General features: G+C 35.9%; 2 protein-coding genes and 1 pseudogene across 3 annotated transcripts; 1 reads left to right on the forward strand and 2 right to left on the reverse strand.

Moving 5' to 3' along the window:
• The first annotated feature begins 8,630 nt into the window (after nt 1-8,630).
• On the forward strand, nt 8,631-11,770 carry LOC100245763 (E3 ubiquitin-protein ligase WAV3). Its single transcript, XM_002262569.5, has 2 exons — nt 8,631-9,221; nt 9,333-11,770. Exons 1-2 carry the CDS (start codon nt 8,868-8,870, stop codon nt 11,154-11,156), a joined length of 2,178 nt encoding a protein of 725 aa, XP_002262605.2. The 5' UTR covers nt 8,631-8,867; the 3' UTR covers nt 11,157-11,770.
• A 1,114-nt stretch (nt 11,771-12,884) lies between these two features.
• On the reverse strand, nt 12,885-15,443 carry LOC104879908 (protein RMD5 homolog; annotated as a pseudogene).
• A 1,157-nt stretch (nt 15,444-16,600) lies between these two features.
• LOC100853975 (uncharacterized) lies at nt 16,601-25,414 on the reverse strand. 2 transcript variants are annotated; one of them, XM_059738600.1, is made up of 9 exons: nt 25,295-25,414; nt 24,781-24,886; nt 24,344-24,482; nt 23,761-23,869; nt 23,523-23,659; nt 22,886-23,022; nt 17,766-17,872; nt 17,366-17,493; nt 16,601-17,081 (listed from the first exon to the last, which is right to left on the reverse strand). In XM_059738600.1, the coding sequence occupies exons 1-9, from the start codon at nt 25,337-25,339 to the stop codon at nt 17,009-17,011; spliced, it is 981 nt and encodes a 326-aa protein (XP_059594583.1). In that variant the 5' UTR covers nt 25,340-25,414; the 3' UTR covers nt 16,601-17,008. The 2 variants fall into 2 exon arrangements, with proteins under 2 accessions (XP_059594583.1, XP_059594582.1); XM_059738599.1 differs by having other exon boundaries at nt 25,133-25,414.
• Nucleotides 25,415-27,402: the final 1,988 nt, after the last annotated feature.

Genomic DNA, 27,402 nt, shown 5'->3' on the forward strand with positions numbered 1-27,402 from the left:
TTCCTAAAACTAAACCTAAATGACTCAATTCATGATAAGATTAAAAATCATAATTTATTAGTTCATGGATGGTATAGCCCAAAGGGTCTTAGGGATATGTCATCCTCATCACATAATTTCATTTTTGAACAAAAATCTATTTTTTCTTTTTATTTCATCTATTCCATGATTGGAGCAAGGAAATACACGTTACACCATGATTTTAAATCAAAAGGGAGATTTCAAGAAATGGCATATCGATTCATTAGGGGTAGGTGTTGTAAAGGCTTCAAATTTAGGCCAGGGAGTCCAACCCATGCCCTTTCCTCAACTTGGTCTTTGAAAAATCTTGGTGGGATATATCATGTGGGGTGTTCCAATTATTTTCATGTGCAAACCGTTATTTATACTTATTCTTTATATTCTTTTTTAGGAGGACAGTGATATGGGGTTTGAAATTTGAGTGACCAATTATTTCAACTAATGAGAAGAATTATTGCTCACATCCAACTTCCATGCATCCATGTTTCAACCAGTCTCAACAGACTTGATGAATCCAATGCTTGGAAACCTAACATCCATCTATTCTCTCATAAAAAACCATAATTAAATCTAAAATTAGGTGCATTGGGAATAAAATTATTAAAATAAAAGCCACCTGACCCAATCATCCTAGCACAGACCATGAAAATTTTCTATTCCCCCTCAAGTCAAAAGGAAGATGGGAGCAGGTCTTGTGGCCACATTACAACCTTTATTATAATACATGGGAGAGATATAATCCAAGCAAATTTTTTTTCTTTATTTAAAATATCAAATCCTTGTTGATATACATATATGTGGAGTGTGACCAGAGGGAGGTGCACCTGCCCCTTTAGACAATGCATAAATGCATTATGTGCCAAAAGGTCCCCCTAATTGTGAGCCGTAGGGTCTACTTTGGGAAACGTGTACCTTTGAAAAAATTTATAAAAATGAAACCAAAGTTTATAACATTCAAACAGATATTATTTTTTACTTAGCAAATGTATGAAATTTGAATTATCTTAAAACAAATATATATATATATATATATATATATATTTTGTAATTTTTTAAATGCTTGTCAAAACAGACTACTTGTAAATGTGGCACATTTTGTAATGGTTTTCCCACAATTAAATGGGTATTGTAATGCCTTATGAGAAAGATCATTTATTGAAAATGTATAATTTTCATAAATAATTTTTTGACATTAAGAGTTTGTTTGATAGTGATTTTAGAAAACGTTATTAATGTTTTTAACACTTTAAATTTTTTGTTATTTAAGTATTAAAAATATTATAAATGTTTTTTAAAATCATTCTCAAATGTACTCTAAGAATCTGTTTATGAAGTATTTTTAACCTAAAAAATGTTTTTGAAAAAAAAAGTAGATGTTTAATGGAATTTTAAAAAATTGAAAAATAATTTTTAGTACTGTAAATTAGTGTGTTTATTTATTTATAAATACTTGAATTTATATGATTAAGTGCGAGTCATTACAAATGGTATCTGAATTTTAACCTTGGTGTGAGAGTTTGTTTGGTTCTGTAAGAATTGTTTGTTTATTTGACTCTATAATCCTATGAGATATAATGAATATATTGTATTTGCATGAAAGATATTTATGATATTCTACATAAGATATAAAAGAAAGTAGTTGACAGTATAAACTCCTTTTAATTATATAAATGTGTTTTAAAGAGTCATGAAAACGCATTGACTTTAACGACATTAATGCGTTATATGAGGTATTATTATAACGAATATTTTTAAGATTAGAAAACACAAATATAGTGATTTTTCTCACCATAAATTACTATTAGGGGCATTGGGTTTTGCACCATTCCACTGGTAAACCTATTAAATTACTCTCTCCTTTTTTTTTTTCTCCAAAAAAGGGAATTACCACAAAATATAATGATTTTGTTGGCCGAAAATCACTACCGTAATCTCAAATTTTCATTATGGCCATTGGATTTTGAGCCATTTAATTGAAAAACTTATCAAACAAACCCCCCTTTGAGTAAAAAATGTACGAAATATAATGATTTCATTTATTATTTTAATTATAATATAATTAAAAGAAATTTACTTATGATATAGCATCATGGAGGGTCCCCCTGCATTTAAAAATATCCATTTTCAATGACGATGCCTTAAATATAAATTCTGAATGTATATATATGTGTATGGTAGGGCTTAAACATTTGTCTCGAGATTGTAGACAATGGATGAGGAGGCTCACTGCTCACACCCCACCACATAATATCCATTCTCAATGACATCATCAACTTGGTCCCAACCATAAATAATGACAACCTAACTCATAATGATCTAATTCTTTACCATTTATGCTACTTAGAGGTATTTTTAATAGTTTCTAGGCTGCTACTACAATATCCAAAGACACTTTTTTTTTTTCTTCTTTTTAAATATGAAAAAAATATTATCATCCACACAATATGTATGTATATAGAAATTTATTTGAAAATTTGAAATGTTTTTAATCTATTATTAATATTTTAAAAATTAATTTTATATTTAGTATTTTATTTTTAATCATTATTGATGTTTGTATGATTATTTTTTAAATAATTTTAAAAAAAATGAAAATATTTTAAAATATTATTTGAAAACATTATAATTTTTATTTTTAAGAGTATAAAACAAAAAATAATTTTTTGGTTTTCAGATGTCTTTTCTTAATTTTTTTTATTTTGAAGAACATAAAATTGTTTTCAAAAATAATTATGAAATATACAGATCCAATTATTTGTACACATGGACAACACAATTGTGTAAATTAGATGAATTATTCCAAATGTGGAGGGAGTTCTCCTCAAGTGGAGTGGTTTACAATATAATAAGTGCTTAATAATTAAAAATGAGTAAAGATAAAGTATGACATAATTTTGTCATATTCCATTTCATGAAACAAGGCAAAGAGAATAGGAAAAAGGAAAGCTTAAGTTCATGCACAAGGGAGACCAAAATTTTAGGTTGAATGTATACACTTGATGGTGAGTGATGAATTGGATTTGGACTGAAAATGTCTGAAGCTCATTCCACATAAAATCAACACAATTATGATACATTTGAATTTGTTACTCAAACCAAGAAAATAAAAAAACCCAACTTGATGATTCAAAGGCCAAAAAGAAAAAAGAGCAAAAAAAAAAAAAAAAAAGGAAAAAAAAAAAATAAATAAAAGGAAAAAAGTGGTACATGTGGCCACCACTGTTATAAGTTGATGAGTAGACTGAGGACCATTTGCAGCTATGATGATGGCCACCCCTAACCACTGTTTATATTCCAACAACCATTGCAACTATTACTATGAATTTTATTTTTATAATTAAAATTTTAAAATCACATTGTGTATCATATTTTTCATTTTTGTGTTCAAAATTTGATAGTAAAAAGCTAAAATATAAATATATTACATTTTTTTTATCTATAGTATTTTTTAATAAAGAATTAATATTTGTATTTACTTACTATTTACTTTTCTTTAAATAATTAATGTTATTATTATTTGACAGGTAAATATTCTTTCATGTTGTAAATGCTATAAATGAAATGATAGACAACCATTGGAATAAGATTGTATTAAGATATTAAGATAATTTTAAGTTTTTTCATTTACTTATCTTTAAGACAGTTTGTTACAAATCTTTAGTTGTATGATATAAGTACCAATTACACCCATATAATGCACCAAAATGGGCCCTCAACTAAGATTTAAAATTTATGTAGGTTTTGATTCTTCACCTATCATGTAATATCTTGAACGCATAATAGTCAATATTTCTATGACGCTTTCAAATTATTGAGACTGTTTTCCAGCTAGTAGAGGGATAAAAAATTAAATCTAAAATAATGTATCAACTTTGTCTTATTGTAATCCTCGTATATATATTAATGTAAATGAGGAATTCAAATGATTATTTACTTATAAAGTTTAAAAATTAATTATGAAATGTATTTATTGTTACAAAGAAAGTAATAAAGTCACATATTTAAGCTACAAATATTTCGATATGGTTGATATTTATGCAAAACAATAACAAATGAATTTAAGATACGCTTGAAGTGTGACAAACTTGTTATCTCAAAAGATATAATTCCATCAAAGAGGAAAACATAGAAAAAAACATATGAAAAATGTTAAAATCTTGAAGAATTTAGAATTACAAATGGTGAATCAAAATAACTAATCGGTCTTAAATTTAGAATATCGCCGCTAAAGAAGCAAAAAAATACATAACACCAAAAAAACCATATTATAAATGTTTACCCTAGAATAGTTATTAGTAGTTGAAAATAAAGACATCTCAATAAGTTATGTGTATGAAGAAAAAAAAGATGAGATAAAAAAAATAAAAAAACTATCGAGATAGAACTAAACTCGTACTTATGCACGTGAATTCTAGAAAAGTAATAAGATTGATATTCAATAAATGGATCTAAGTAATAATCTGATAGATCTATTTATAAAGGGATTATCGATTATAATGTTCAATAAGTTAATATATAAGATTGTAATGTATTAACTCAAAGATCTTTTATGATAAATTATTTAAAAAAACTTTTACTTATATTAGCAAGAGCAAGAAACAAGTTTATAAAAGGATACTAGCTCATTGTATTTAAAAAAATTTTCATCCAGTTTTTACGCAATTCAACTTTTTTATTGGGGACTTTTTTAACAAGTGCTTAATTAGACATGCTCCTAAATGTAATTGACATCCATAAAAAAAGTATTATAAATGCTATAAATAAAATGGTGGGTGAGCATCTCATTAATATCACTTTATGGTATTCTTCTATTCACTCATCTTAAACATGAGTTTTAAATGAAGGAATTTCGTAGGCTTATTAAAGGCCTTCCCGTCCATTGCAACGGGACACCCCAAACTATGAGAGAAGCTCTTCCACGTCTCTTCATTCTATCCTCCACTACTTTATTTATTTATTTATTTAATTTTTATATCACTTTTCAAAGCCCCTTCTATTTCGATTAGATAATCATCAAATATATATATTTATTTGTTCAAAAACACCATTAGAATTATTAAAAATACATAATATTTACAAAGATTAAAATGGTTGGAGTTGGGTGTGTGCCAACTCGGGAGTAGTTTCTAAGAGTTGAAATTATCCAAAATTACCCATAAACCACCCTAATAATAATAAATAAATAAAAACTCTCATTTTAACTTTTCTCTACGAAAAAAAAGTGATTCTCCATTTTAATACGATTTTATTTATGACTGAAAGCAAAAAATTAAATAATAAAACAACTATTTTTAAAATATTAGAGAAGGTAATCCAAACTCTTTCTACAAAATCTATAACTAAAAAATGTGGATAATAAAAACAAAATGAGTATTAAAATTGTACTTTGTGTTTTAAAGTGGAGGTTTTAGTACTAATACTTTTCCAGAGTGTGTAGAAAAGGGGGCATAAAATATATTATTGAGAAATACAAGAAATATTTCAAAAAAAAGAACAAAAAGTAATTGAAGCGGTGACCGGCTAAGGTCAAATTCCCAAGAATGAAGAAGAAAAACATAGTTAAACCCGGAGAGAGAAAAGAAAATAACAAAGAGAGAAAGTTATGATTCAAAGACGCAAGTTACGAGGCCTAAAACCATAATTATTTCACACTAATTAGTAATTACCTTTCAAAAATATATTTACATGTTTTTAGCAAAACTTTGCGTGACGACTTTGATGACCGTACGGGGGAATTCCGAGAGGGAGGGTGGTGGTGGAGGTGGAGGGTGGTGCTGGAGTTGACTGACGACGCCGTCCCATCAAGAGAGAGGTATCTCGTATCCCCATGGAGGACCAAACCGTCAGGCGGAGCTAACGGCGTCAAAACTCATGAAAGGGGGAGGCGGGCACGTGAGTCCCCCTACTGTTCATTACTGCAAAAGCGTCAAATCGAAGGGTCCGTGATGATTTTTGGGGAAATGAAACTGCCATGCATGCATGCATGCATGCATGTTATGGTCATCTGGCATGAATCATGCTGGTATGATGGTGATCATCATCATGCCTTGTCTAATCCTTATGAGCAAACAAAATTTCATATCCCCTCGTCTGATGTGACGTTTGGAATTTCTGGTAGTACCCTGCAACCAATCTTCCATTGCTATCTTCCCAAATGGGTGGCCACTCCCCAATCATTCCTCCATTTTTTTTTGGGTTCATTCCTGTTGATTCACTTTATATATATATATATTTATTGAATAATATTTTTATTTTAAATAAATAAATTTCCTCTTTGTTTTGAAGTGCAAAAAGAAGCGATTGACCACAACTCTTTCAACCATAGGATATGTGATGGTCCCTTGAAAATAGGGCATCTGATTCAACCTATGATATTCATGGGAATCTAGATCGGAAATTGGATTACGTACAGTGAGTTGCAATCACCCGAATGAAGAAGTTGGTTTTGGGCTGGCAACCAAATCTCTCGACTTGAAACACACTTTAATTATTATCTCTTGAAGAAATCATAGTGGAACTTTTAATTATAAAACACATCTCCATGATATTTTAGTATTTTTAATCCGTACAGAATTATGGGGTTGGGTTCAACTTTTTCAACCCAATCATAATGGGTCCAACCCTACATCTCAAATTCAAATCGCCTCCATTTCCATTCTATTAATCAACATCCTTCACCAAAAATACATGTTCACATTTGAGATAGAGATAGAGACCGAGAGTTGATAAATTTCATTCAATCAAACAACATATGCATCTGTGGCTAGGCTTTGTCCTCAAATCCAAAAATTCATCCTTCAATAGATTATTTTTTTAGCTTTAATTGACTAAAGATTCCTAGCAGAGGTCTACATCTTGAATTGCAACCAAACCCTTATCTTTGATAAGGGTATTGGCATTTTTGGGTTTTTTTGTCAAGGATGCAATTATGATGGTGGACTGATGGGAACGTCCCCATCACTAAATTAAGCCAAAATAAAATTGTCATGTTTCAAACAATTGACCATTCTAAATGAATATGATTTTCTTAATAAATGGTAAAAATTTATGGTGAAGGTACCACCAAACATTACCAAATACATAAAGCAGTTAGTCATCACAAGTATTGGAAGAAGCACCACAAAAGGTTCAATTAATTAATTAACAGACACGGATAATGCAATTAGGCTCAATCATTTGTGTGGGTTTCTGGGTTTCTTTCACATCAATGTATGAGTTTGTTTTTGTATACCAAATACATAAAGCAGTTAGAACTTAGTCATCGCAAGTATTGGAAGAAGCACCACAAAAGGTTCAATTAAATTAATTAACAGAATATGCATACCTACGGATTTTGAATGCCTACGCATTGCATGTATATAAAATCGGAAGCTTCACACCCGTCAAAGGGAAGAAAATAAGAAATAAATGAGGAAACTGACCTTCTGTGTGAATCTGCCTCCACAACAAGCCTTTGGATTTTAGCTGGCTGTGCATTCAAGGAAATCCCAGTTCTTGATTTCTCCAAATCTTTCTGACATGGCTCCTTGCTCTAACATTTATAGATGCAGCCATACCCAAATTTGAAAACTCAATCTTCTCCTGATATGCATGCTTATCAGTTACCACACATAAACAATATCAGTTGGTATCAGAAAAAAGGGACACCTCTCATCTGAATTTCCAGCTAATATAATAGCTGTTTTGTTTGATTCCAAGATTCAAGATTTTTTTTTTTGTATCATTGTAAAAAATTTGTGCACGGGACCAGAGTTCAATCAATCTACTCGTAATAATTTAACAAAATAAAAAAAAAAATTAAAATAATTCTATTATAATAAATAGTTATAAAGAGAATCACAACTACTATAATTTAATTCAGTTGATTCGCATACCAAATTATTGAAAAACAATCGGATTAGGACCAAGTCAGCCTATTTATTAGGAGTGGGCAGCCAATTACTTTCCTTTTCTGTAAGGATTTTGTTTATATACATCAGGATAGCTGTCCATTTGGTCCAAGAAGTCCTAAAATTCTGACCAAAGAAAATTAGAGGCCTCAGCATTGCATTGAGTAGCCACAGCTAGCCCATAAATGCTGGATTTAATGGCCGTTATTCTACTCCAGTATACGTATATGTTTTTTTTTTTTTTTTTTCTCACCATTAATAATCAAACAGGCAATCACCATTCACCACAGAATAAGCAGTATCTTGAAGATCTCACCTCATTGAATTGCTACCAACGGAATGGACCCAAAGGGCCTGGCAGGGCCCAGAGGGATCACAACAGTTCAGAAACCCTAAAATTAAAAAGACAGCCTCCGTAGCCCTGCAACGTGAGGGGGGTGTTAGTAAAAATGTGAGAAAAGGGAAGAGTGTTGGGTGTGAACGGGGTAATATAGCAAAACTTGAGGCGAAAGAGTGTAGGATGGTGGGCTTTTAGTAGGAATGGGAATGGGAATGGGAAATCTGTTTGTTTTTGGGAGGGGTGGGTGTGAGAATAAGCCAAGGCATTGGGATGGTGAATGCGGGCAGAGCGTTGACTTGTTACAGTCGGTAAACAAACCTCCAGTTGCCGGTCACGTTCTTTTGTATATTTTGCATTTAGTATTCATGCCGCTGTGCCTGGAGAGTGGAGAGAGTAGTTCAAATATTTTGGCAGCTTACAGCCAACAGCGTGAGCTTTTGTGTTGCAGTGATCTTCAGAGAAAGGCAAGAGCACAGACTCTGACTGCAGAGAGAGGAGACCCCGTTCTTCTCTTTTTCATAAATCATATCCTTCATCCATGCTTCTTCTCGCTATACCCAAACCTTAGATAGAGATACAGGATCACTCCATTCAACTGTGTTCAGGGTGTTTTGAGAATGGTGACTGGGTGGCGAAAAGCTTTTTGCACCACCGTTCCTAAAGATGGTGAAATCAGAGAAGCAAGAGAGAAGCAAAAGCACAGCAATGACCCTAATCCAAACCCCAGTCCAAGATTTGGTGCCAAATTCAGCTTCTTCTCCACTGGAAGCAACCCCTCTACCCCTCGCTTACAGTCTCACTCTGGTCTCCGATGCCGGACTACTACTACTCCGGCGACATCCGCCCAGAATAGTCCTAGGATCCAATGCAAGACCGCCAAGAGCCCTGGATTGTTCCAGTGCTCCAATCCATCATCTCCTAAATCGCCCTCCAGCTTCTCCCTTCTCAAGGCCAGCTTGAAGCTTTCCAAGGTTTGAATTTCCGTACAGTTCTGGATCAAATGATGCTTTCCTTTTCCCTCTCTCCCTTTCATCATATGGGCACTGACAGTTGAATTTTTGGTTATGGTTATGGTTTTGCAGAGTAGGTGTGGAATTTGTATACAGAGCGTGAAGACTGGTCAAGGTACGGCCATTTTCACGGCGGAATGCTCCCACGCTTTTCACTTCCCGTGTATAGCCGCGCACGTTAGGAAACATGGAAGTCTCGTGTGTCCAGTGTGCTGTTCCAACTGGAAAGAAGTGCCCTTGCTAGCTGTTCACGAGGATCAGAAACCAGAAATCGTTGAAGAGAAGAAGAAAGAATCGCTGATCAAAGATATAAACATCAAGAATGAACGGAGGCAATTTGCGCCTTCTGATTTGAAGGCTTATGATGATGACGAGCCTTTGATGTCGCCGACCACCGGAGCTCGGTTCATTCCGATTCCGGAATCCGATGAAAATGAGGAAGAAGAAGCTAACGTTGAGTTTCAAGGATTTTTTGTGAATAATAGTACACCACCATCAACCAAGGTGATCAAAGAGACGGAGATTCAGTTGAGAAATGTTGATGTGAGATTGTTGCCAGAGGCCGCCGTGGTGTCAGTCGGCCGCAGTTACGAGACCTATGTAGCAGTACTGAAGGTAAAGGCTCCGCCGGTTCCGGCGACGATTAACACAACGACATCATCGCTGCTGAATCCAGCGCGTCGTGCTCCCATTGATTTGGTGACGGTGCTTGATGTGGGCGGAGGCATGACCGGGGCGAAGTTGCAGATGATGAAACGCGCCATGAGATTGGTTATATCTTCTCTCAGCTCCACCGATCGTCTCTCCATTGTAGCTTTCTCAGCAAGCTCCAAAAGGTTAATGCCGTTGAAAAGAATGACAACGACCGGGCGGCGTTCGGCGCGTCGAATCATCGAAAGCCTCATCGCCGGCCAAGGCACCAGCGCAGGCGAAGCCCTGAAGAAAGCCTCCAAGGTGCTCGAAGATCGACGAGAGAGAAACCCCGTCGCAAGCATCATGCTTCTATCGGACGGTCAGAATGAGCGAGTGTCCAGTAAATCAACCAATCCTAACCGTCCATCTAATGTTGTTTCATCTACACGCTACGCTCATTTAGAGATTCCAGTCCACGCGTTTGGCTTCGGCGAGAACGGCGCCTATGGGGCTGAGCCAGCCGAAGATGCATTTGCCAAGTGCGTCGGTGGTTTGTTGAGCGTAGTGGTTCAGGATCTCCGGGTTCAGTTAGGGTTTGCTTCCGGTTCAGCTCCGGCTGAGATTGCAGCCGTGTATTGCTGTACCGGTCGGCCAAATCTTATGGGATCCGGTTCGGTACGGCTGGGTGATCTGTACGCTGAGGATGAGAGAGAACTACTGGTAGAATTGAAAGTACCAACGTCCGCTATCGGGGCCCACCACGTATTATCCGTTAGATGCTCTTATAAAGACCCATCATCGCAGCAACTCATCTACGGTAAGGAGCAAGCACTTCTAGTACCCCGCCCCCACGCCGTTCGATCAGCTGGACCCCACATCGAACGGTTAAGAAATCTCTACATCACCACCCGCGCCGTAGCCGAGTCTAGGCGATTAGTTGAGCACAACGACATTTCAGCTGCGCATCACTTGCTCTCATCGGCTCGAGCCCTTCTAATCCAGCAGAATTCGAAACTGGCCCAGGATTTTCTCCGCGGCTTAGAAGCTGAACTAACGAACCTACATTGGCGCAGACAGCATCAACTGCAGATCCAGCGGCCGAGAGCTACTGGAAGGGAAGCCGCTTCCTTGGACGAAAAGGGTGAGCCGCTTACGCCAACTTCGGCTTGGAGAGCCGCGGAGCGACTGGCTAAGGTAGCCATTATGAGGAAGTCATTGAATAGAGTCAGCGACTTGCACGGGTTCGAAAATGCCAGATTCTAATTTTTCCTATTTTCTAATACAAAAGAAAATTAAAAAAAAAAAAAGGAGAGGGAAGAGAGAGGGCCCTGGGGCCATGGCCCACGGCCCAGAGCTATAATAGCGACAAGCAGCATAGGACGGGCCGGCCCTTTCTGCAGAGGAAAGGAACCGATACTGATGAGGAAAGAGGCGGAACCCCACATGAATCCATTCATTGATTCACTAGTGTGGTTCTCTGCTTTGTCTCTTACTCCCTCCTTATCCATTATTAGTCATCATAAAAAACATCTACTCGAAATAGAGCCAATAAAAAAAACAAAGGGAATGGTGGGAGGGAGAGAGAGGTAGGTATCTCTGTTTCATGTTTTTAGATTAATTTACTTTTGTCTTTGTTTGGTGTTGATTCTGTAAATGGATGTAGCATGCAGTTTCAGAATATCTTCTTTCTTTCTCTGTATGTTTAATGGATGGTTTTGGTAAAAGCCAAAGTGGGCCGTGGTTGAATTGATGAATGAGTGAGTGTATATATACAAAGACATTATGATGCCAAAATGTTTTGGGTCTTGAAAGGAAAGACATAAGAATGCCATGTTATATATGTCTCAACTTTCAAAAGCATAGTTTTGTTCTTACCAGACTGACTTTGCATTTTCTGGGATTTAAGCCCATGCCAATATGAGCTTCACTCTTCTGCCCATTTTGTGTTGTTTCGTCTTGGCTTTGGCTTTGTCCTTATCTCAATTTGATAGTGGTAACCAAATGTATTGCTTTCCACCTTTATTCATGTGCACAGCTGACTTGGTCAGTGACTGATATGAACATATTTAATAAAATCTTCATGTCCTCTGCAGTGTCTGGGAGTGGCCTTTTGTTTTTGTATGACACGTTTCTAGACTTATCTGTTCAAGTGTTGCTAATGGGGTTGTGTCAGATGTTGATAGAGAGAGAGTGGTTACAAATTGACAAATTCCAAATAGGAAATAGGAGAAAGTCCAGACCATGAAGAAAAAAGCATGTATTAATTTTGCATTGTTATACTTCCAATCATGGTGTCACTACCAAAAGGTGACTATCCGATCCCCACTTCCAAGCCCCACATATCCAAGCAATTTACTGTCATTTAGCCCATTGGCCCCCACTGGCCCTATTAATATTATTCATTGTTTAGAAATTTGGCATCTAATATCTGAGTTGATTGGATACAAGTTCAGATAACCTTGACTTTCTTTTTTCCCTTCATTTTTATATTTTTCCTTAAAGTTGGAAGCATGTGGGCTGAAACCCAAGCACCAAATTTCAATCGATGTTCCCAATAATTAATTCAACAACACAGTTGAAATTCGTAGCTTTACAAACTGACTGTAACTTTTAAATTTTCCACGGTAAGAAAAGTATTTAAAACAATTTATTTCAATATTCTTTTTTCTTTTTTTTTTGCTCTTAAGCTGAAATTTGTAACATGGAGATGCGGACAGTGCTGTGAAATTCACATGGCCGCAGAATTGGACCGTCCAAAAAAACTAGGATCCATCCAGGAAAGCAATATGAACTCTTTAATCATAATGCTTCCCCAAATTTTCTTGATAAAGAAGTGAGTCCTCACATGGGTAGGAGTATTTGAACATGAAAACAATATATACATGTGGACCACATGTTCATGATTCCTGAGTCAATATATATTATCCATGACCAAGAAAATTTCGATACATCATGGACCATGTAAAAACATTTAATATGGTATGGATCATGTCATCATGAAATAACCTTTCATTTCATTTTCATTTGATGTTTGTATAGAAGCTGCATGTTATCATAACTTTAGCAACACGTTTGGGGAGAATAAGGGTAAAAAGTGTGGAAGCTTTTCAAGCCTTGGATGGATAAAAAGGGTGACATGAAACTTAAGCTAGAAAAAGGTATAGCAGAGACTCTTTTTTAATGTTTTGGCTGGTGAGGAGGTCTTTAGTTCTACTTCACTTTTGGGGTATTGATGATTTCCGGAAATTGCGCACATTTGAACCCTCTTTTTGAGTGGTGTCCATGAGTAGGTTGCCTTTATTTGCTTCGTTCTCAATGTGAATCTCCCAAAAACAGAACCTGTTTATATCCTCTTATTCTCCACAGAACCTTTCCAAATCCCAAGACACTCAAACCCACACCCGTCTTTCTTTTCACCATCATCATACTCAATGCCCATGCATATATATGTTCAGTTAGCACAGGAATGCTAGTGCCGGCTTCCACGGTCATCTTTCAGTCCAACAAAGCCTTGCCATACAGACCCAGGCCCAATAAAATTACATTTGTATCAGGCCCATGGGCTGTCTCTGAGGCCGGAAGGTAGTCCACAGACAACATGAAGTACAAGGTTATGCCACCATCACCAAGGAATCATCATACATGGCTATGAAACACTACTTGCCCTGCACAACTTGATCCAATCTACGCAGGAGGAGAGTTATTTTGATACCACCCAACCAACTTAGGTAGCCACTGATCAGAAATATAGCTGCTTACATATCGGGCTGCATCAACATCAGTAAGGCAGTATGGACACTTGAAAATCTAGTGCAGCTCTTTGACAGCTTCATGATAGACTGCTTGCAGAGAACATGTCCGCACAACATCAATGTTGGCGGGTTCTCTTCAGTTGCTTGCTCCCGAGTCACTGAACATACAAAGAAGGAATGAAACTGGAACTCTCTGTCCAAGTCAACTGGCACTGGCAACTGCTTCATAGATATCCACTCCTGCTTCTTCCCTGCCATCACATTCACCATCTTCAGAAGCACTGGCAATGCCTAGACCCCAGCTGCTATTTTCAAACTCAATGAACTCCCGTGAGATCGCCCCAGAAGATTGAAGAACTGTCTGGTTAGCTTCTCAGTCAGTTCGACCCAATGGGTTTGGGAGACTACTTATAGCAATCAACACTTCCAATCCATAGCAGACAGGCCATTAGCTTTTGACTTTCAGCCATATGGTCACAAGCAAAAGGGGCAAGGTAAGTTCTGGCATACTTGAGGGCTTTATCCCTGCTTTCCTTTTGCAGAATCTCCAAGAACTGCAAGCGGTGAAGCTTCAGCTCAAGGTCTGATCCATTTTGTTCGAGTTTGTCACCATTAGTGGAAGCCCAATTCAGTGCTGGCTCTAGGTTCCGAGCTGTTATGGCTGCAAGTATCAGATGCATTTCCAGAAATGGAGGTTTTAGGGCAGCAGCTTCTGGTTCCCTGGCCTCACTAGTGAAGCAATCACAGTTATCAAACAAGCCCTGCTAATACAAATGGCCAGCAATTATTTTGTTGAGTGTGAATGTATCAAAGTCAACATTTCTGTTAGCCTTGGATATATCTGAATTGGAGGATTTCAGATTTCTCCAAGAGTTTCTGGAGGAACTCAAATGAAGCTGTAGTGGTGCGTCTGAAAAAAATGAAGGTTGTGTGATCAAGGAGTTGAAGCCACACCTTCCAATGAATCTCATCTAGGCAACATAAGTCATCACCAACAAACTAGCAAAGGATTGATCATGTATACAGTTTCCAGCTTCCCGCCTCATTTTGATACCAAAAATTGAGAGAGAGATGACGCACAACCAACCACAAAAGATGGTGCATGGTTTAGGAAAAAAAAAATTATGAGTTTCACCAAGAAGTTAATGGCAGAGGAAAATAGAGAGCATAATGAAGATAAATTTCGGTTTTCTTTTTCTTCTGTATAATAACCAGGTCAATAGAATTTTTAAATTCTTCTAATTTGGGTGCAACATGGTATGCTACTCAATAGAAGTTCATGCTTGTGTGGCTAGTGATGAGATTTGATATAATGAGGCTTTAAAGAGTGTTATAACACATAGGAATGTTATGAATCTAGGAGACTATTTCTTTGTAGCCATGACCATATGGGATGGGAAGGGACACAGTTTTTGAAGACTGGATGAAGCTTATATCTCAAATGGGTTGAGAGGACATTCCAGCAAACGTACTCCTATGTTTAAGAAGAGGAGTGCATATTTTTTAATCAAACCATAGATACACCAAAACTGATAAAGCTCAAACTATCTGCTGGCATCACTTCCTTTATTTCTTTGTTAATTGGAACCCTGCAGTCCAAACCTCTACACAATAGTTAAATGAATGCTAATCCGTATCAGTAATATTTGTACAGTTTAAGATCGAGTGGATAAACGAATCAGGATAACATGACAATTTTCATTATCTGATTTGTTTAGTGTTATAATTGGATAGCAGGAGAGGTAACTGGTACGATTTAGTATGGTTCATATGATGCAAATGAATGAATCAACTCAACTAGTACCATCTGATTTAAACCTTATTATATCACATGATAAATAATTCATATTATTCTCCCTGACACTAGGAGTATCCACTTAATGGATAAATCCTGAGCACAGGTTTCTCTGTTAGTCTCCTCTCTCACAAGCGTTTTTTGAAGTCCACGAATGAGTAATATATTATATTAAAGGTCATTCAAAGGGCAAAAAGTCCTATGATAAATTTGGTCCTTCATAGGCATTTATCTTTGGGGTCCTCATCAGGGCCAGGCCACCCTTTTTTATAATTTTCCCAAACAAATATACAATAGCACCTAAAGAGGTCTACAAGCTGCAAGGCCTCACCATTTGAGCCTTGATGAAAATTTTGGCTAGCTTTCCACAGAAAGAAATGAAAAGAGACTTTGGAAAAGCTTGTGAGCACACAAGCATGCATAAGATGGAAGATAACGGTTTGAAATATTCTCATAAAACAAACAGAAAATAAGAGAAAGAGGATGAGACACCGACGAAGAGAGTCATGGATGGAGAGAGATATTTTTCTCTTACCAGTCACCAGAGAAGAAGTAGGCAAATGCTTCAAGTCTTTCTATTTATTTATTTTGATAGATATTTCTATTAATTGAATCCATTAAGCTAACTGTCAAGTATGGTTTAATAAGTTAACTGACTTTAAATTAAATTATCAAAACAGCCGTAGATTTGGGATTGGATTTTTTTTTTAATGATATTTTAAGAAATGGCAGTGGGATATGACTTCACTTTTATAAGTATAACATCAACTGCATGAGGCCATACTGATAGCATTACCACTTTAGATTAGTCTGACTGCAAATCACTTGTTAAAATAATCAGTAATCAAAGTAACAGAAGACACACAGCACAGCGTGACGCATTAGGGTCGGGTTAGGTATGATCTGGGTTTTATTCTAATGTTATGGAGTCTCACTGTAATACAGATGAAGAGAGAACCCAGCCCTGTCTTCCAATGTGTATCATCCTTTACCCCATTTGCTTGCCGGGAAAAATTTGCGATTGGATGGGCTGGACCAGTCCAACCATCAGTATGGTGGCAGGTGGTTGTATATCCTTTTTGATCCAGGGCTCAGCCTGGGGCACAACCATTCACAAGGACAGCATTAAACCCAGTCAAAAACTGAAAACAGTTACAATCTGGGAAATAAAAATTGGCGATCACAAATTAAAGCAAAATTGTAGCAACAAACAGTCGGTGAATCTAAACAACTCAGAGTTGGTACAATTTGCTGGTCATCGTGCTTTTGACACTGTCAGGATCCTTTCACCCTGTTCTGGTGCTTCAAGTTCTCTGATAAATAAAAGAAGGCCCACCTTTAACGAATAGAGGTTAGTAGCTATCATGCTGATTGCTTCAGATTCGCAGCAATCAACCACCTTCTTCATATTTTTATTTTCGTACCCTTTCTTCACGGATCCAGGTTAGTCTGGGTGACAGGTAAGAAGATGGGTGCATGGAACAAAAATTTATAAGGCAAAATGTATTGAACAAACTCAATTGGTTTTCAGTTTGAGAGAAAAGCAAGGCTCCTGAAAGAAGCATCAGTCACCAACTTCCTTTGAGCAACAACCGGTTTCCTCTGACAAACTGATAGTACTTTTCTTCTCCATAAAGTTTCCTGAAAAAATAATAAACAGCATAAGCTCCAGCCAAAGCGCACAGAATTTCAAGCAAAGATCAGCTGCAAACCTAACAGCTTAGCTAAGACATGGATTTTTCCCTATGTATATTATAAAGACCGCCAATTAAAACAGTCAAATGGACATTTCAGGTTCTGCTGAAAATAATAAGAAATATATATGGATGAAAACAGTAACAGCCATCAAGCTAACTAGATAAACATAAAAATCTATTAAATCTTTCAATCCAGAGGAAGATAGGCATATTTAAAATCAAACTTACGCAAGATCTGCCAAGGTTTCTGATTTAATCACTGCTTTTCCCTCAGGGAGTTCAAGGCAAGAGTGGTGCATGATCATTTCTTTCAACGTGTGCTTCGTACTTTTGATATCATTATCCCATAAGATGCTCTGAAATCCAAAGTGCAGAAACTGGTAAATTAACCTATAACCCAATTCCAGCATGCTTTGTAAGCAACCTAATGCCAATGGCAGTAACCACTAACCATAGATACAACTATTTGACCAAATTGTAAATAAGCAAAGGCACAATAGAAACTGATTAGCATTAAGCTTCTTCTTGTCATGAAAATGGAAATGAGAAACAATTTCCAATTCCATTGGAGTACAAAGAAATCAAGTACATAACTTAAAAGCTACATTAAATCACAAGTGAGCTCTACCTTCCTAATATACTCTATTTTCACATCTTCCCAGGGTACTTTCCCTTCAGGAGAGAAAACTGATGCATTCCAAAGAGCTCCTCTAGCAACCATCACAGATGAAGCTCCTGACAAAAAATTATTATCCCTTAAAATTGTTAATATCTAAAATAAAAAGAAAAGTACTGAACACTAAAAGTATCCACTAGCGTAAGATATATATCAAACACTGGTTAAAAATGTGAAAAATAAAATAAGGCAAAGGATATCCAAAACTGGTTAACTCAATGAATACAAACTTATGGATTACATGCTTGCAGCATCAGATTATAGAAGTTACCAGACAACAGATTTCTTAACCATCAAGGTACCAAGTAACCCACAGCCATCAGTTCATAAGACAACAAACTGAATGTTAACATGGATAAGAAAATGTACAATAAGCAAAATATTGAGATATCTGAATAAACAAAAGGAGATAGAAAGGATCAGAAACATAGTGAGGGTGTGAAAACCAATCTCAGCATTTTAAGTTCACATGTAACTCTGACTTTCATCAAATTTAATGGTGACCAATATACCTTTGGAAAAATGGTCTATTGGAGACAGCAGAACAGATGATCTGCACTACCACATTCTTAATAAGTTACTAGGACTCAACAGAAACATTGACAGTTCACCAGGGTGGCAACTTCAAATTCCTTTCAGCAACTTGTTTGACTTGCTTTGGAGAAAGAAGTCTGCCCAAGGGCAAAAGAAGGCAGTTTCAGAAATTGAAATGAAAGGAAAAGGTATCTGTTTCTATGTTTGGGGCTCAATCAAATCTTAATTAGAATCAGGATAAACATTATAGAAAGAGGGAACTGCAGACAAGAGGCTGCAAAGGTCAAACATCAGATGGAACAGGAAGGAATTTTTCTTTAAAATTTCAGTGTTGATTGTACTAAAAGTAAGAAGTAACTACATACCTCTTCCCAATTTTCATGGGAAACAAACACTTTATTTCATAAAACTGAACAGTGTACAAGAAGACGGATGAGATATCATTCAAAGAGGTGCATAGACCCCAAAGAGCAACTCAAAGCTCTAGCCAAAAGTACAAGTCACAGTGACAGAAAATCCTCCAAAAACAAAACAAAGTGAGAGGCCTTGCTTACCAAATTATCTGCCATATTATTGGACGATCAAGCAAGCCAAGAAAAGGAGCAACTCAAAGCTCTAGCCAAGTCAATAGGTTAGGCACCAAAGAGAGAATTCCACCAAACCCAACCTATCACCATCGTCGAGTCTCCCTCAACTAAAATATTGTTGGGTCCCACCAAACCTGCAGAGGTTACACCTTTAAATTGAACAAGAATCTTGGCCTCAATAGCTAATCCCTCTCCTGCAGACTTGGAAAAGACCCCTAACCTATGGTCTCTGAAGACCCCTCTAGTCTCAAGATGTCATGGATTATATACAAAGAGCAGTCATCAAAATTTAACTTGAGGTAACCTGCCAGAGGAGGGTTCCACTTTGCATGAACCTCCAAGAGCCTCTTGCTAGAAGAACAAGCAGATCACCTATTCAAACAAAACGGACTCATCGAAATCTCCTAAAACATTGGAGAAGATGGGGTCCATGACTAGGAAAGAAAGAAGACTGAATCCTGTAGTGATCTCAAGGCTTTGTATCCATCCTTGAAGGCCCTAACATTTCTCTCCAGCCAAATCACCTAAAGAATAGCAAGTGTGGCCGTATGCTCAAGGACCCTACTCCTAACACTAACTCCAAAACCTGAAAAGGTGACGACCAACAAATTTGCCATGCTCCTAGGAAGGACCTAAGTGGTCAGCCTCAACTAAAATACTTCTCCCAAAGGATTAAAAAGCCACTGGGTCATGGAGAAATGAGTGGTATATCATTCTCCACAGCACAACACATAGTGTACCACTATGGTCTCAAGCTTTAAAAAGCCTCTTCAATTGTACTAAGTTGTTAGATTAACTTTTCTAAATGCCACTAGGCATGTAAAAGCTTTGATCTTAGGCGAGGCTTTGGATTTCGAAATAAAGTTGGCCTAAGAAAATAAATGTGGATACTCTAAACAAGATAAAACTGGAAAATGGAATGTAGAGAAAATAGAGGTGAAGGCATCAATGACGAAACTCTCTCATCGGATAAAGAAGGTGACAAGTATTGATGAAACAAAAAGGGACATCAAGGTCTCATCATCAAGGGACAGATCTAGTTTGCTTTCAAGAAACCAAGGTGAATCATCTGTCTACACAACTGATGAGGAGCCTGGGAGCAGGAAGATTGTTAGAGTGCAAAGCTATGGATGTCAGAGGTTTGTCAGGAGACAGTCTGGTCTCAGAGAAATCATAAAAAATTAGGCAAAGTGTAACTTTTATTTGAAAGTTAATGTTTCTGTTTGTGCCACTTAATAGAAAAAGACACAAAAATAATGAAGTCATAAAAAGAATTGAGCAAGGGAAGTGGTGAATATCAACGCTAGGAATGTTGTCCACAATGAAATAAGGTGGGTCAAGACTTCAATCCTTTAGGATTTAAGGGAGGGAATGATAACAGGAAAAAGTAAAAGAAAAGATAAAGAAGAAAGATAAAAGACATTAGAGTCTCACTAAAGCCTCCTGCAAATTTCACCTAGAAGAAAAGTAATAAAGTCTCACAAGATATTCAAAAACTTAATATTATTTATCATCAATCCCATTTTACAGCAGTTAACCATCTTTATAGACTTTGAAAACCTTAAAAACTGATAAAATCATGAAAATAGAACCTAACCTATGTGATAGCTAATTAGAATTCTTATTCCTTTCCTAAAACCATTAAACATTCTACAAAAATTAAAAGAAAGCATTAACTTTTTTTTTTTAAGAATTAGAAACTTGCTTTATGGAAATTTCTTTGTAATAAGAATTTCTGATAGAGAAGATTTTTAGATTTTAAGGACTAAAAAACTTAAATAATAATAAAAATAAATAAAAAATCTCACATAGAAACTTCAGAAAATAGATTATTATAAAAATAAAAGTTTAAGTGCATGTAGTGTCGAACTATTATTTTTCTCAGGATTTTTCTTTTATCAAAATATAAAATATGAAGGGGCTTGAAAATTTTTATTTAAATGAAAGAGGTCAATTTTCAACAGGACTTTTATTTGAGCTTTTGTGTTAAAAAAAAGTGAGGGATGAATTTAAGTGAAGCTTTTATTTTAAAAATTGAGTTTAAATAATTAAAAATTATTAAGAGAAAATGATTCAAATAGAACTTTCATTTTAACATTTATGTTTAAATAATTATAACATAAATAGTTTCTTGATGGATCAAGTATGGTCCTATACAGATCCAATCTGAATGTCTATACTTACATGCCTTGTAATGTAAATTCCTCCATCTCTCTTATCATAAAAGCATAAAATAAAAAGCTTCATGCTAATTGTTTAGGCATGAGATCAGTGTGGTTAATTTCTATATGGCAACTTTAGTGAATGAAAATAAGAAGCCTATTCAACAGAGAGAAGAAGCATGCCTCTAGATACTAGAGAACTTTTCAAGGTCTTAAACTTCCAAGGAGAGTGCAATAGTGCACTATGTAAGGAGGTAGTCTACCAACTAGGGACTAGGGAGACAGCAGTAATCTCCTTTGACAGGGAATGCACACATTGTGTTGCTTCATAGCTTCAGGCACTCAAAAGCCCTTTTGATTTTATTACAAGTTCACACATTGAAGAACAAACACTGGGGAATTACTGTAATGTTAATACATCTCTGTCAGATTTTCTCTGGACTATAGCTACCAGGTCTTCACTTCCAAAGCATTTCCACCATCTCCACCCCACCACCTCCTAGAGGTGTAACTGACTTAGAGGTGTGCCAAAATTCAATTCAATCAACAAAACCGATCTAATTGAACCAAACCAAGTTGTACCAATCAATTTAAAAAAAAATAAAAAATAAAAAATCTCGGTTTTCTATGAACTAGACCAGTTCAGTTCACAGTTTCCCATTTGAAAAATTAATAATAAATTGAACCAAACTGAAAGTTATAAATACTACCTATAATATACAACATCTATTATTTACATTATTACTTTGGTACACTACACATTTTTCACATTTGATAGGACCCCAAAACATGCCTACATAGTTTCTTCTATGATTAAGGTACTCAGTATGGCTGGCATGAGCTATCACAATAGCTATTTAGGTCATTAGATTACAATAATTGACACGAAATATGGGATGAAAAATAATAAGTTCTGTCTATTAGATTGACTATATACACAGTTAATATAGGAGATTACAAGAGAAGAAATGGGAAACAAGAGACATAATAGGGAACTAACTTATTCCTAAATCATAAAATTATCTATTTACAGAAATAGGAAACTAATAAAACTATCTATTTACAAAAATAGGAAACCAACATAATAGGAAAATAATTCTCCTATTCTATTTACAGCTCAACAATAATATGGTTTGAAATGAATTGAAATAATATAATTTGGTAGACCCTAAGGCAATTTGTTATAATAATATCATTAAGCTTTTCGGCACACAATATCCAATTATGAGCTTTTTGGTTTTGGCACAAATTAATAATAATAATAATAATCAATATTTATTGTTAAACCGAAACAAAGTAGATCGACTTAGATCAATTAGTGTTATTAAACCGAACCAAACCAAACATATTGGTTTCCTCCTGAAGTTCAGGTAGTTCAGTTTTTAATGCATGAAAGCTGATTAGATTGATTCAGCTTGATTTTAAAACTCAAAACTGAACTGTACAAACCCCTAAACTAACTTCCTCAAAAAGAAATTAGCAAAAATGTATACATAAATATCATGTACGCACACATACATAAAACACTATATACACATACATACATACATTTGGGTTTAAAAGATTATTGGATTCAATTGATAGTGCACTGGGAGCATAAACAGATTCTAGCATCAATCAGTTCATGATTATTGATCATTTGGTTCCTAATGCATAAGATTGCTTATTTAATAGACAAAAATTATGTAAATTATAAAAAATAAAGTTTGTGACAAATCCAATATATTATCTAAATACTTTTGAAAACAAACAACATACTTTAAAAAATCAATTAGAACCTTTTACCTACCAGTAGCCACTTTAATGCGTTGAAAATCATCATACCCAAAGACATCACCATTTGCTATAACCGGAATAGATAATGCCGCTACAACATCAGCAATCTCATTCCACTTAGCAGGATCCCTAGGCCTATCTGCAATTCTTCTGCAATTCATCCATCAGGAATGCATGTGACAACTAGTTATGCAGTTTAAAAGGAAATAATAAAATCAATTGTATAATTTTTTATTTTTTTAAAATAAAAAAAGGAAAGGAAAAAAAAAACCAAGTTGTGGAATGCTCTCATCTTAAAGAAATAAAAAGGCATGAAAACATGAGCATATACTCATGTACGATTAAAAAAAAACTCATTCTTTTTCAAAGTAACTTAATCGAACAATGGCTACATGATTCCAAAAATCCTCAGCCAGATTATAACCTATTCTTGAAAGGTTTTTCATCAATTAATCACTGGCGCTTAAACTCAATTAAGTTTCACATGGATTGCACAAGCAATCCAATTAAATAAACGGCAGTGATTATCCATTAGTATCAAGCACGTTCGGAGAGAGTTATGCGATAGCTGATGCTGTGAGTGGAATCTTCTGGAACTGGAACAATTAAATCTCTTCCTAAATAGATTGTGTGGATTAGAGTTAAGGTACCTTCCATGAACAGCCAGAGCAGCAACACCAGTTTTCTCAATTTGCTGTGCTAATTCTACCGTCTCTTGAGATGATTTTAAAAGTCGAATCTTACATGTGACTGGTATGTCCAAGTTCCTCTTTAATATTGTCAATATCTGGATTAAGCAATAATAGCAGAAATGGTGAACCATGAATTGCAAACATCTAATTATAAACAAAATAAGAAGGCAATTTCCAGACGATATGCATGACATACATCATGAATAAGCTCAGGTCTAGTCAATAATGCAGCTCCCATGCCTCCACTAATAGAGAATGACTTGGGGCAACCCATATTTATATCCACCGCTGCAACATCTTTACACCTGAAAGAAAAATACTGGGTCAGTAATTCAGTTAAGATTGCAGGTGGCAAAAATCAGGTTTTTCATCAGTCTGAGGGATAATAATCTATATGCCACTGTGAAGAGACACAACTCAAACCTGAACTTTGGACATTGAGTTCTGCGTCACACTCATTTTCAGATTGGATCCAGAAAAGCTTTGCAGAAAAAGTTTGGGCACAGTAACATGGCAGTTTCACCAGTTTCAAGTATATCAAACAACTTAGAGACCTGTTTGATCTACTCTTCATATCAAACACCAAATTTCATATTAAGGCAGTTCTAATCTTAAATTTTCATTACAAACCATGCATTTCCATCCATCATTTGTTCTTAACTGGGAGAAAATATAGATGAAACTTGAGAAATTGAAAATGTAAAAGGAAACATAAATCATTCTTGTTAATTATCTCAGGTTCATAATAAAAACCAAAGAAAAGGCCACAACTAGCTTACACTATCTGAGCAGCAGTGAGGGCCCTCTCAGCATTAGAAGTACCCATTTGAAACACTACACGATTTTTTTCTTCATGGCAAGTTCTAAACACAACATTATGTGTCCCTTTCTCCACAAAATCAATAGAGCCAATGTCCTCTGGGAAAGAAAAAGAAACATACAAGCAAATAATCATCATCTTGGTGTCTACAAATTACTTATTTCTACAACAAAATAAGTTCCCCAAGTCAGAAACAAGCAAGCTAGTAATGACCTATCTTAGCTCTCTCCACAAATTATTTACTTCTACAACATTATAAACAAAAAATTCAGAAAATTCAACCCTAGTGAGGTCCTAAGAACACCAAACCTATTAGAATTGATAACTAGGATTACTTTTTAAACTAGAATTTCAAAAAAGTAAATGATCACATCAATCTTGAACAGTATGGGTTACCATTTAATCTGCGCTCGCATTTAATCAGTTTGTGATCAATAATCTCCTCCCCGTAGGTAATATCCGCACCGTACTGTGCTGCTAGTAACCTAAAAGGTAGTGTCCCCTACAACAAAACCATACTAGAAAAAGTAAATTCAACCAAAATAATTCATAAAATAGATAAAAAAATCTGCTTGTTCAACGAGAAAATCACGAAAATAAAATGAATCAAAGTTCTCAGCCTTAGATTTTATATACATGAGCTCAGAAAACTAATACCTACTACTATTTGATTTACTCAAGGGAGTTTTTCATTCTTTCAAGACCGAAACTAAATGAAATGTAAGATGCAGAATTTAGATTCCTTTACTTTTCCACGGCTTTCTCGGCATCCAAATGGAGAATAGCAAAAAATTAAGAGTTCGGAACTCTCAATTAATGAAGTCAGTATATAATCAACTTTAATATGACTATAAATCTCTGAGAAAACAGAGACGACGATAATAAGAGGTTTAAGGGTTTCGCAACTCACGACTCGAACCATGGGAGCGAGGACTAGCCTGTTCCCGCACTCCATGTTCTTCCCACTCCCAGCGCCCAACCAATGATTGGGCCTCCTGGAATTCTACTATTCTGAGTCTGGTCCGCAGCACAAAATTTAAGGTGCATCAGTATATATAGTCCACGCTATGGGCCAATCTCAGCCCAACCCCGCTTCAACCCAATTTCTGCTCTTGTGGCCCGTCCAAATCCGACTTTGGTGCGTCCGATTTATATACATATACACATACACATACGTATGCATATACACATACATATACCTACACGTGAATATATATATATATATATATATATGTACATATAATCAAATTCATCTAATTTTAATAATTATAAGGGTCAATTTCTCTTGTGCCTTAGTGTGAATATATCCAACCACTATTTGGTTTCAAATTTTGCAAATTACTATCTTTATAAATTTATTTTATTTATAAAATTTAATTTAAAAAAAAAAAATACTAGGCAAAAAAAAAAGTTAGAAAGGTGTATTTAATAATTTTTTTTAAAATATATTTTACATATAAAATACATTTATCATTTGATAATTGACAAAATTTGAAACTAATAATAACACACTATATTTATACTAAATCTTAGATAGTGTAAATTAAATTAATATTAATCCTCAAAATCAATTTTGTTCAAAAATTTTAAAAACCAAATTTATTAAATTAGTTTTTAATTTCTTTGTCCCAATAAAAATTGTTGAGGCCTCGCGTCCCTGGTAATCCACGTAGTTACCAAATGGATGGACGCACGATCTCAACCAATATAGATTCTTGATTCAGTCGTTCTACCTGCAAAGACGTCTAGACGGGGTGTCCGGACGCACCCTCCGATGGTTTTGTCAGCCATGGTTAGAGAGAGATAAATCAGTTGGTCTTTTACTAGGTATAGCAAACTTACCTTCCTATTTGTGTGAAGGTTCGTATATATCGTATCAGGCTTTGTTCCCCTCTTTAATGGTGGAGAGATATTTTGTGTTGTCATGATGACACTAGGTGGTGGTAGGGGCATCATCACCCTACGGGCGGCTGACAGAGATCGTGGTAGGTGATGCGGCTGTCAGAGATTGTGGTAGGTGATCGTGGGAAGTGACTTGTTGTCACTTCATCTTGTCCTTTCACTCTGCAGGTGGCGGAACGTGGGTCATGGCAGGCTGTTGTGATAACGTGCAAGACTTGCTTACTTCAGTTAATAATCTGGACAAACGTATCCGGATGGCCTATGTTGGTCATCCGGATGCATTTGTGGAAGTCGTCCGGATGTTATGCTTATGTATGTCGTGTGTCTCTCCTTGAAGTAGTCCGGATAGGAGAAGCGCACCACGTGCACTCTTAGGGAAATTCGGATGAGAGTGATCCGAATGATAATGCGTGTCACGTGTCACCATGAGGTGTGTGGCAAGTGTTCTTAGGAGGAGGGGTCCCTACAATGCCCCCCTTTTTAACTTGCCCATTTTGCCCGAGCAAAATGGGCGGGTTAAAAATAATTGGTTTTTTTTTAAACTGAGTTTACTTTTTGTGCTCATTGAGCCACGTGGCGAGCGGGGGCGAAGAGAGAGAGAAACATTTATGATGAGCCGTCGTCTCTATGTATTCCCAGGCAGCATGTCGTTTCAATAATAGCGTAGCTGATCATTTGGTATACCGAGGGGCTGTCTCCCTATAAATAGCATACTGTGCCTTCTGTTGCACTTTTCCTACTGCGTTTTTTTTCTGTCAATGCTACTTCTCCTTCCTTCTGTGTTCTCTTTTGTTTTTTGAGTGAAGCCCTAGAGTTTCCTGCCGGTGATTTTTGCGTCTTGCTGGTGACTGTACTGCGGATTTCAACCCTATTCTTCCAGATTTACACTTGGTACGTGCATTGTTCTTGTCTTTTCCTTGTTGCGTTTTGTCTTTGTTGGTTTGTTTCTGGTTTGCTTGGGCAAGTTGCTTGCGACTGTGTGTGTGAATGTTGGTGTTTTTTGGTTTCTAGGGTTTTGTTGAGGGTGTTTTGACTATTGGTACCTCTTTCATGCAATTTTTACGAAGCTAAAAAATGTCTGCGAACCAGGAAGTGACCTCATCTGGTCCATGCGAC

Source organism: Vitis vinifera, chromosome 7 (assembly GCF_030704535.1).
Source record: "Vitis vinifera cultivar Pinot Noir 40024 chromosome 7, ASM3070453v1".
In the NCBI taxonomy this organism is placed as follows: Eukaryota; Viridiplantae; Streptophyta; class Magnoliopsida; order Vitales; family Vitaceae; genus Vitis; species Vitis vinifera.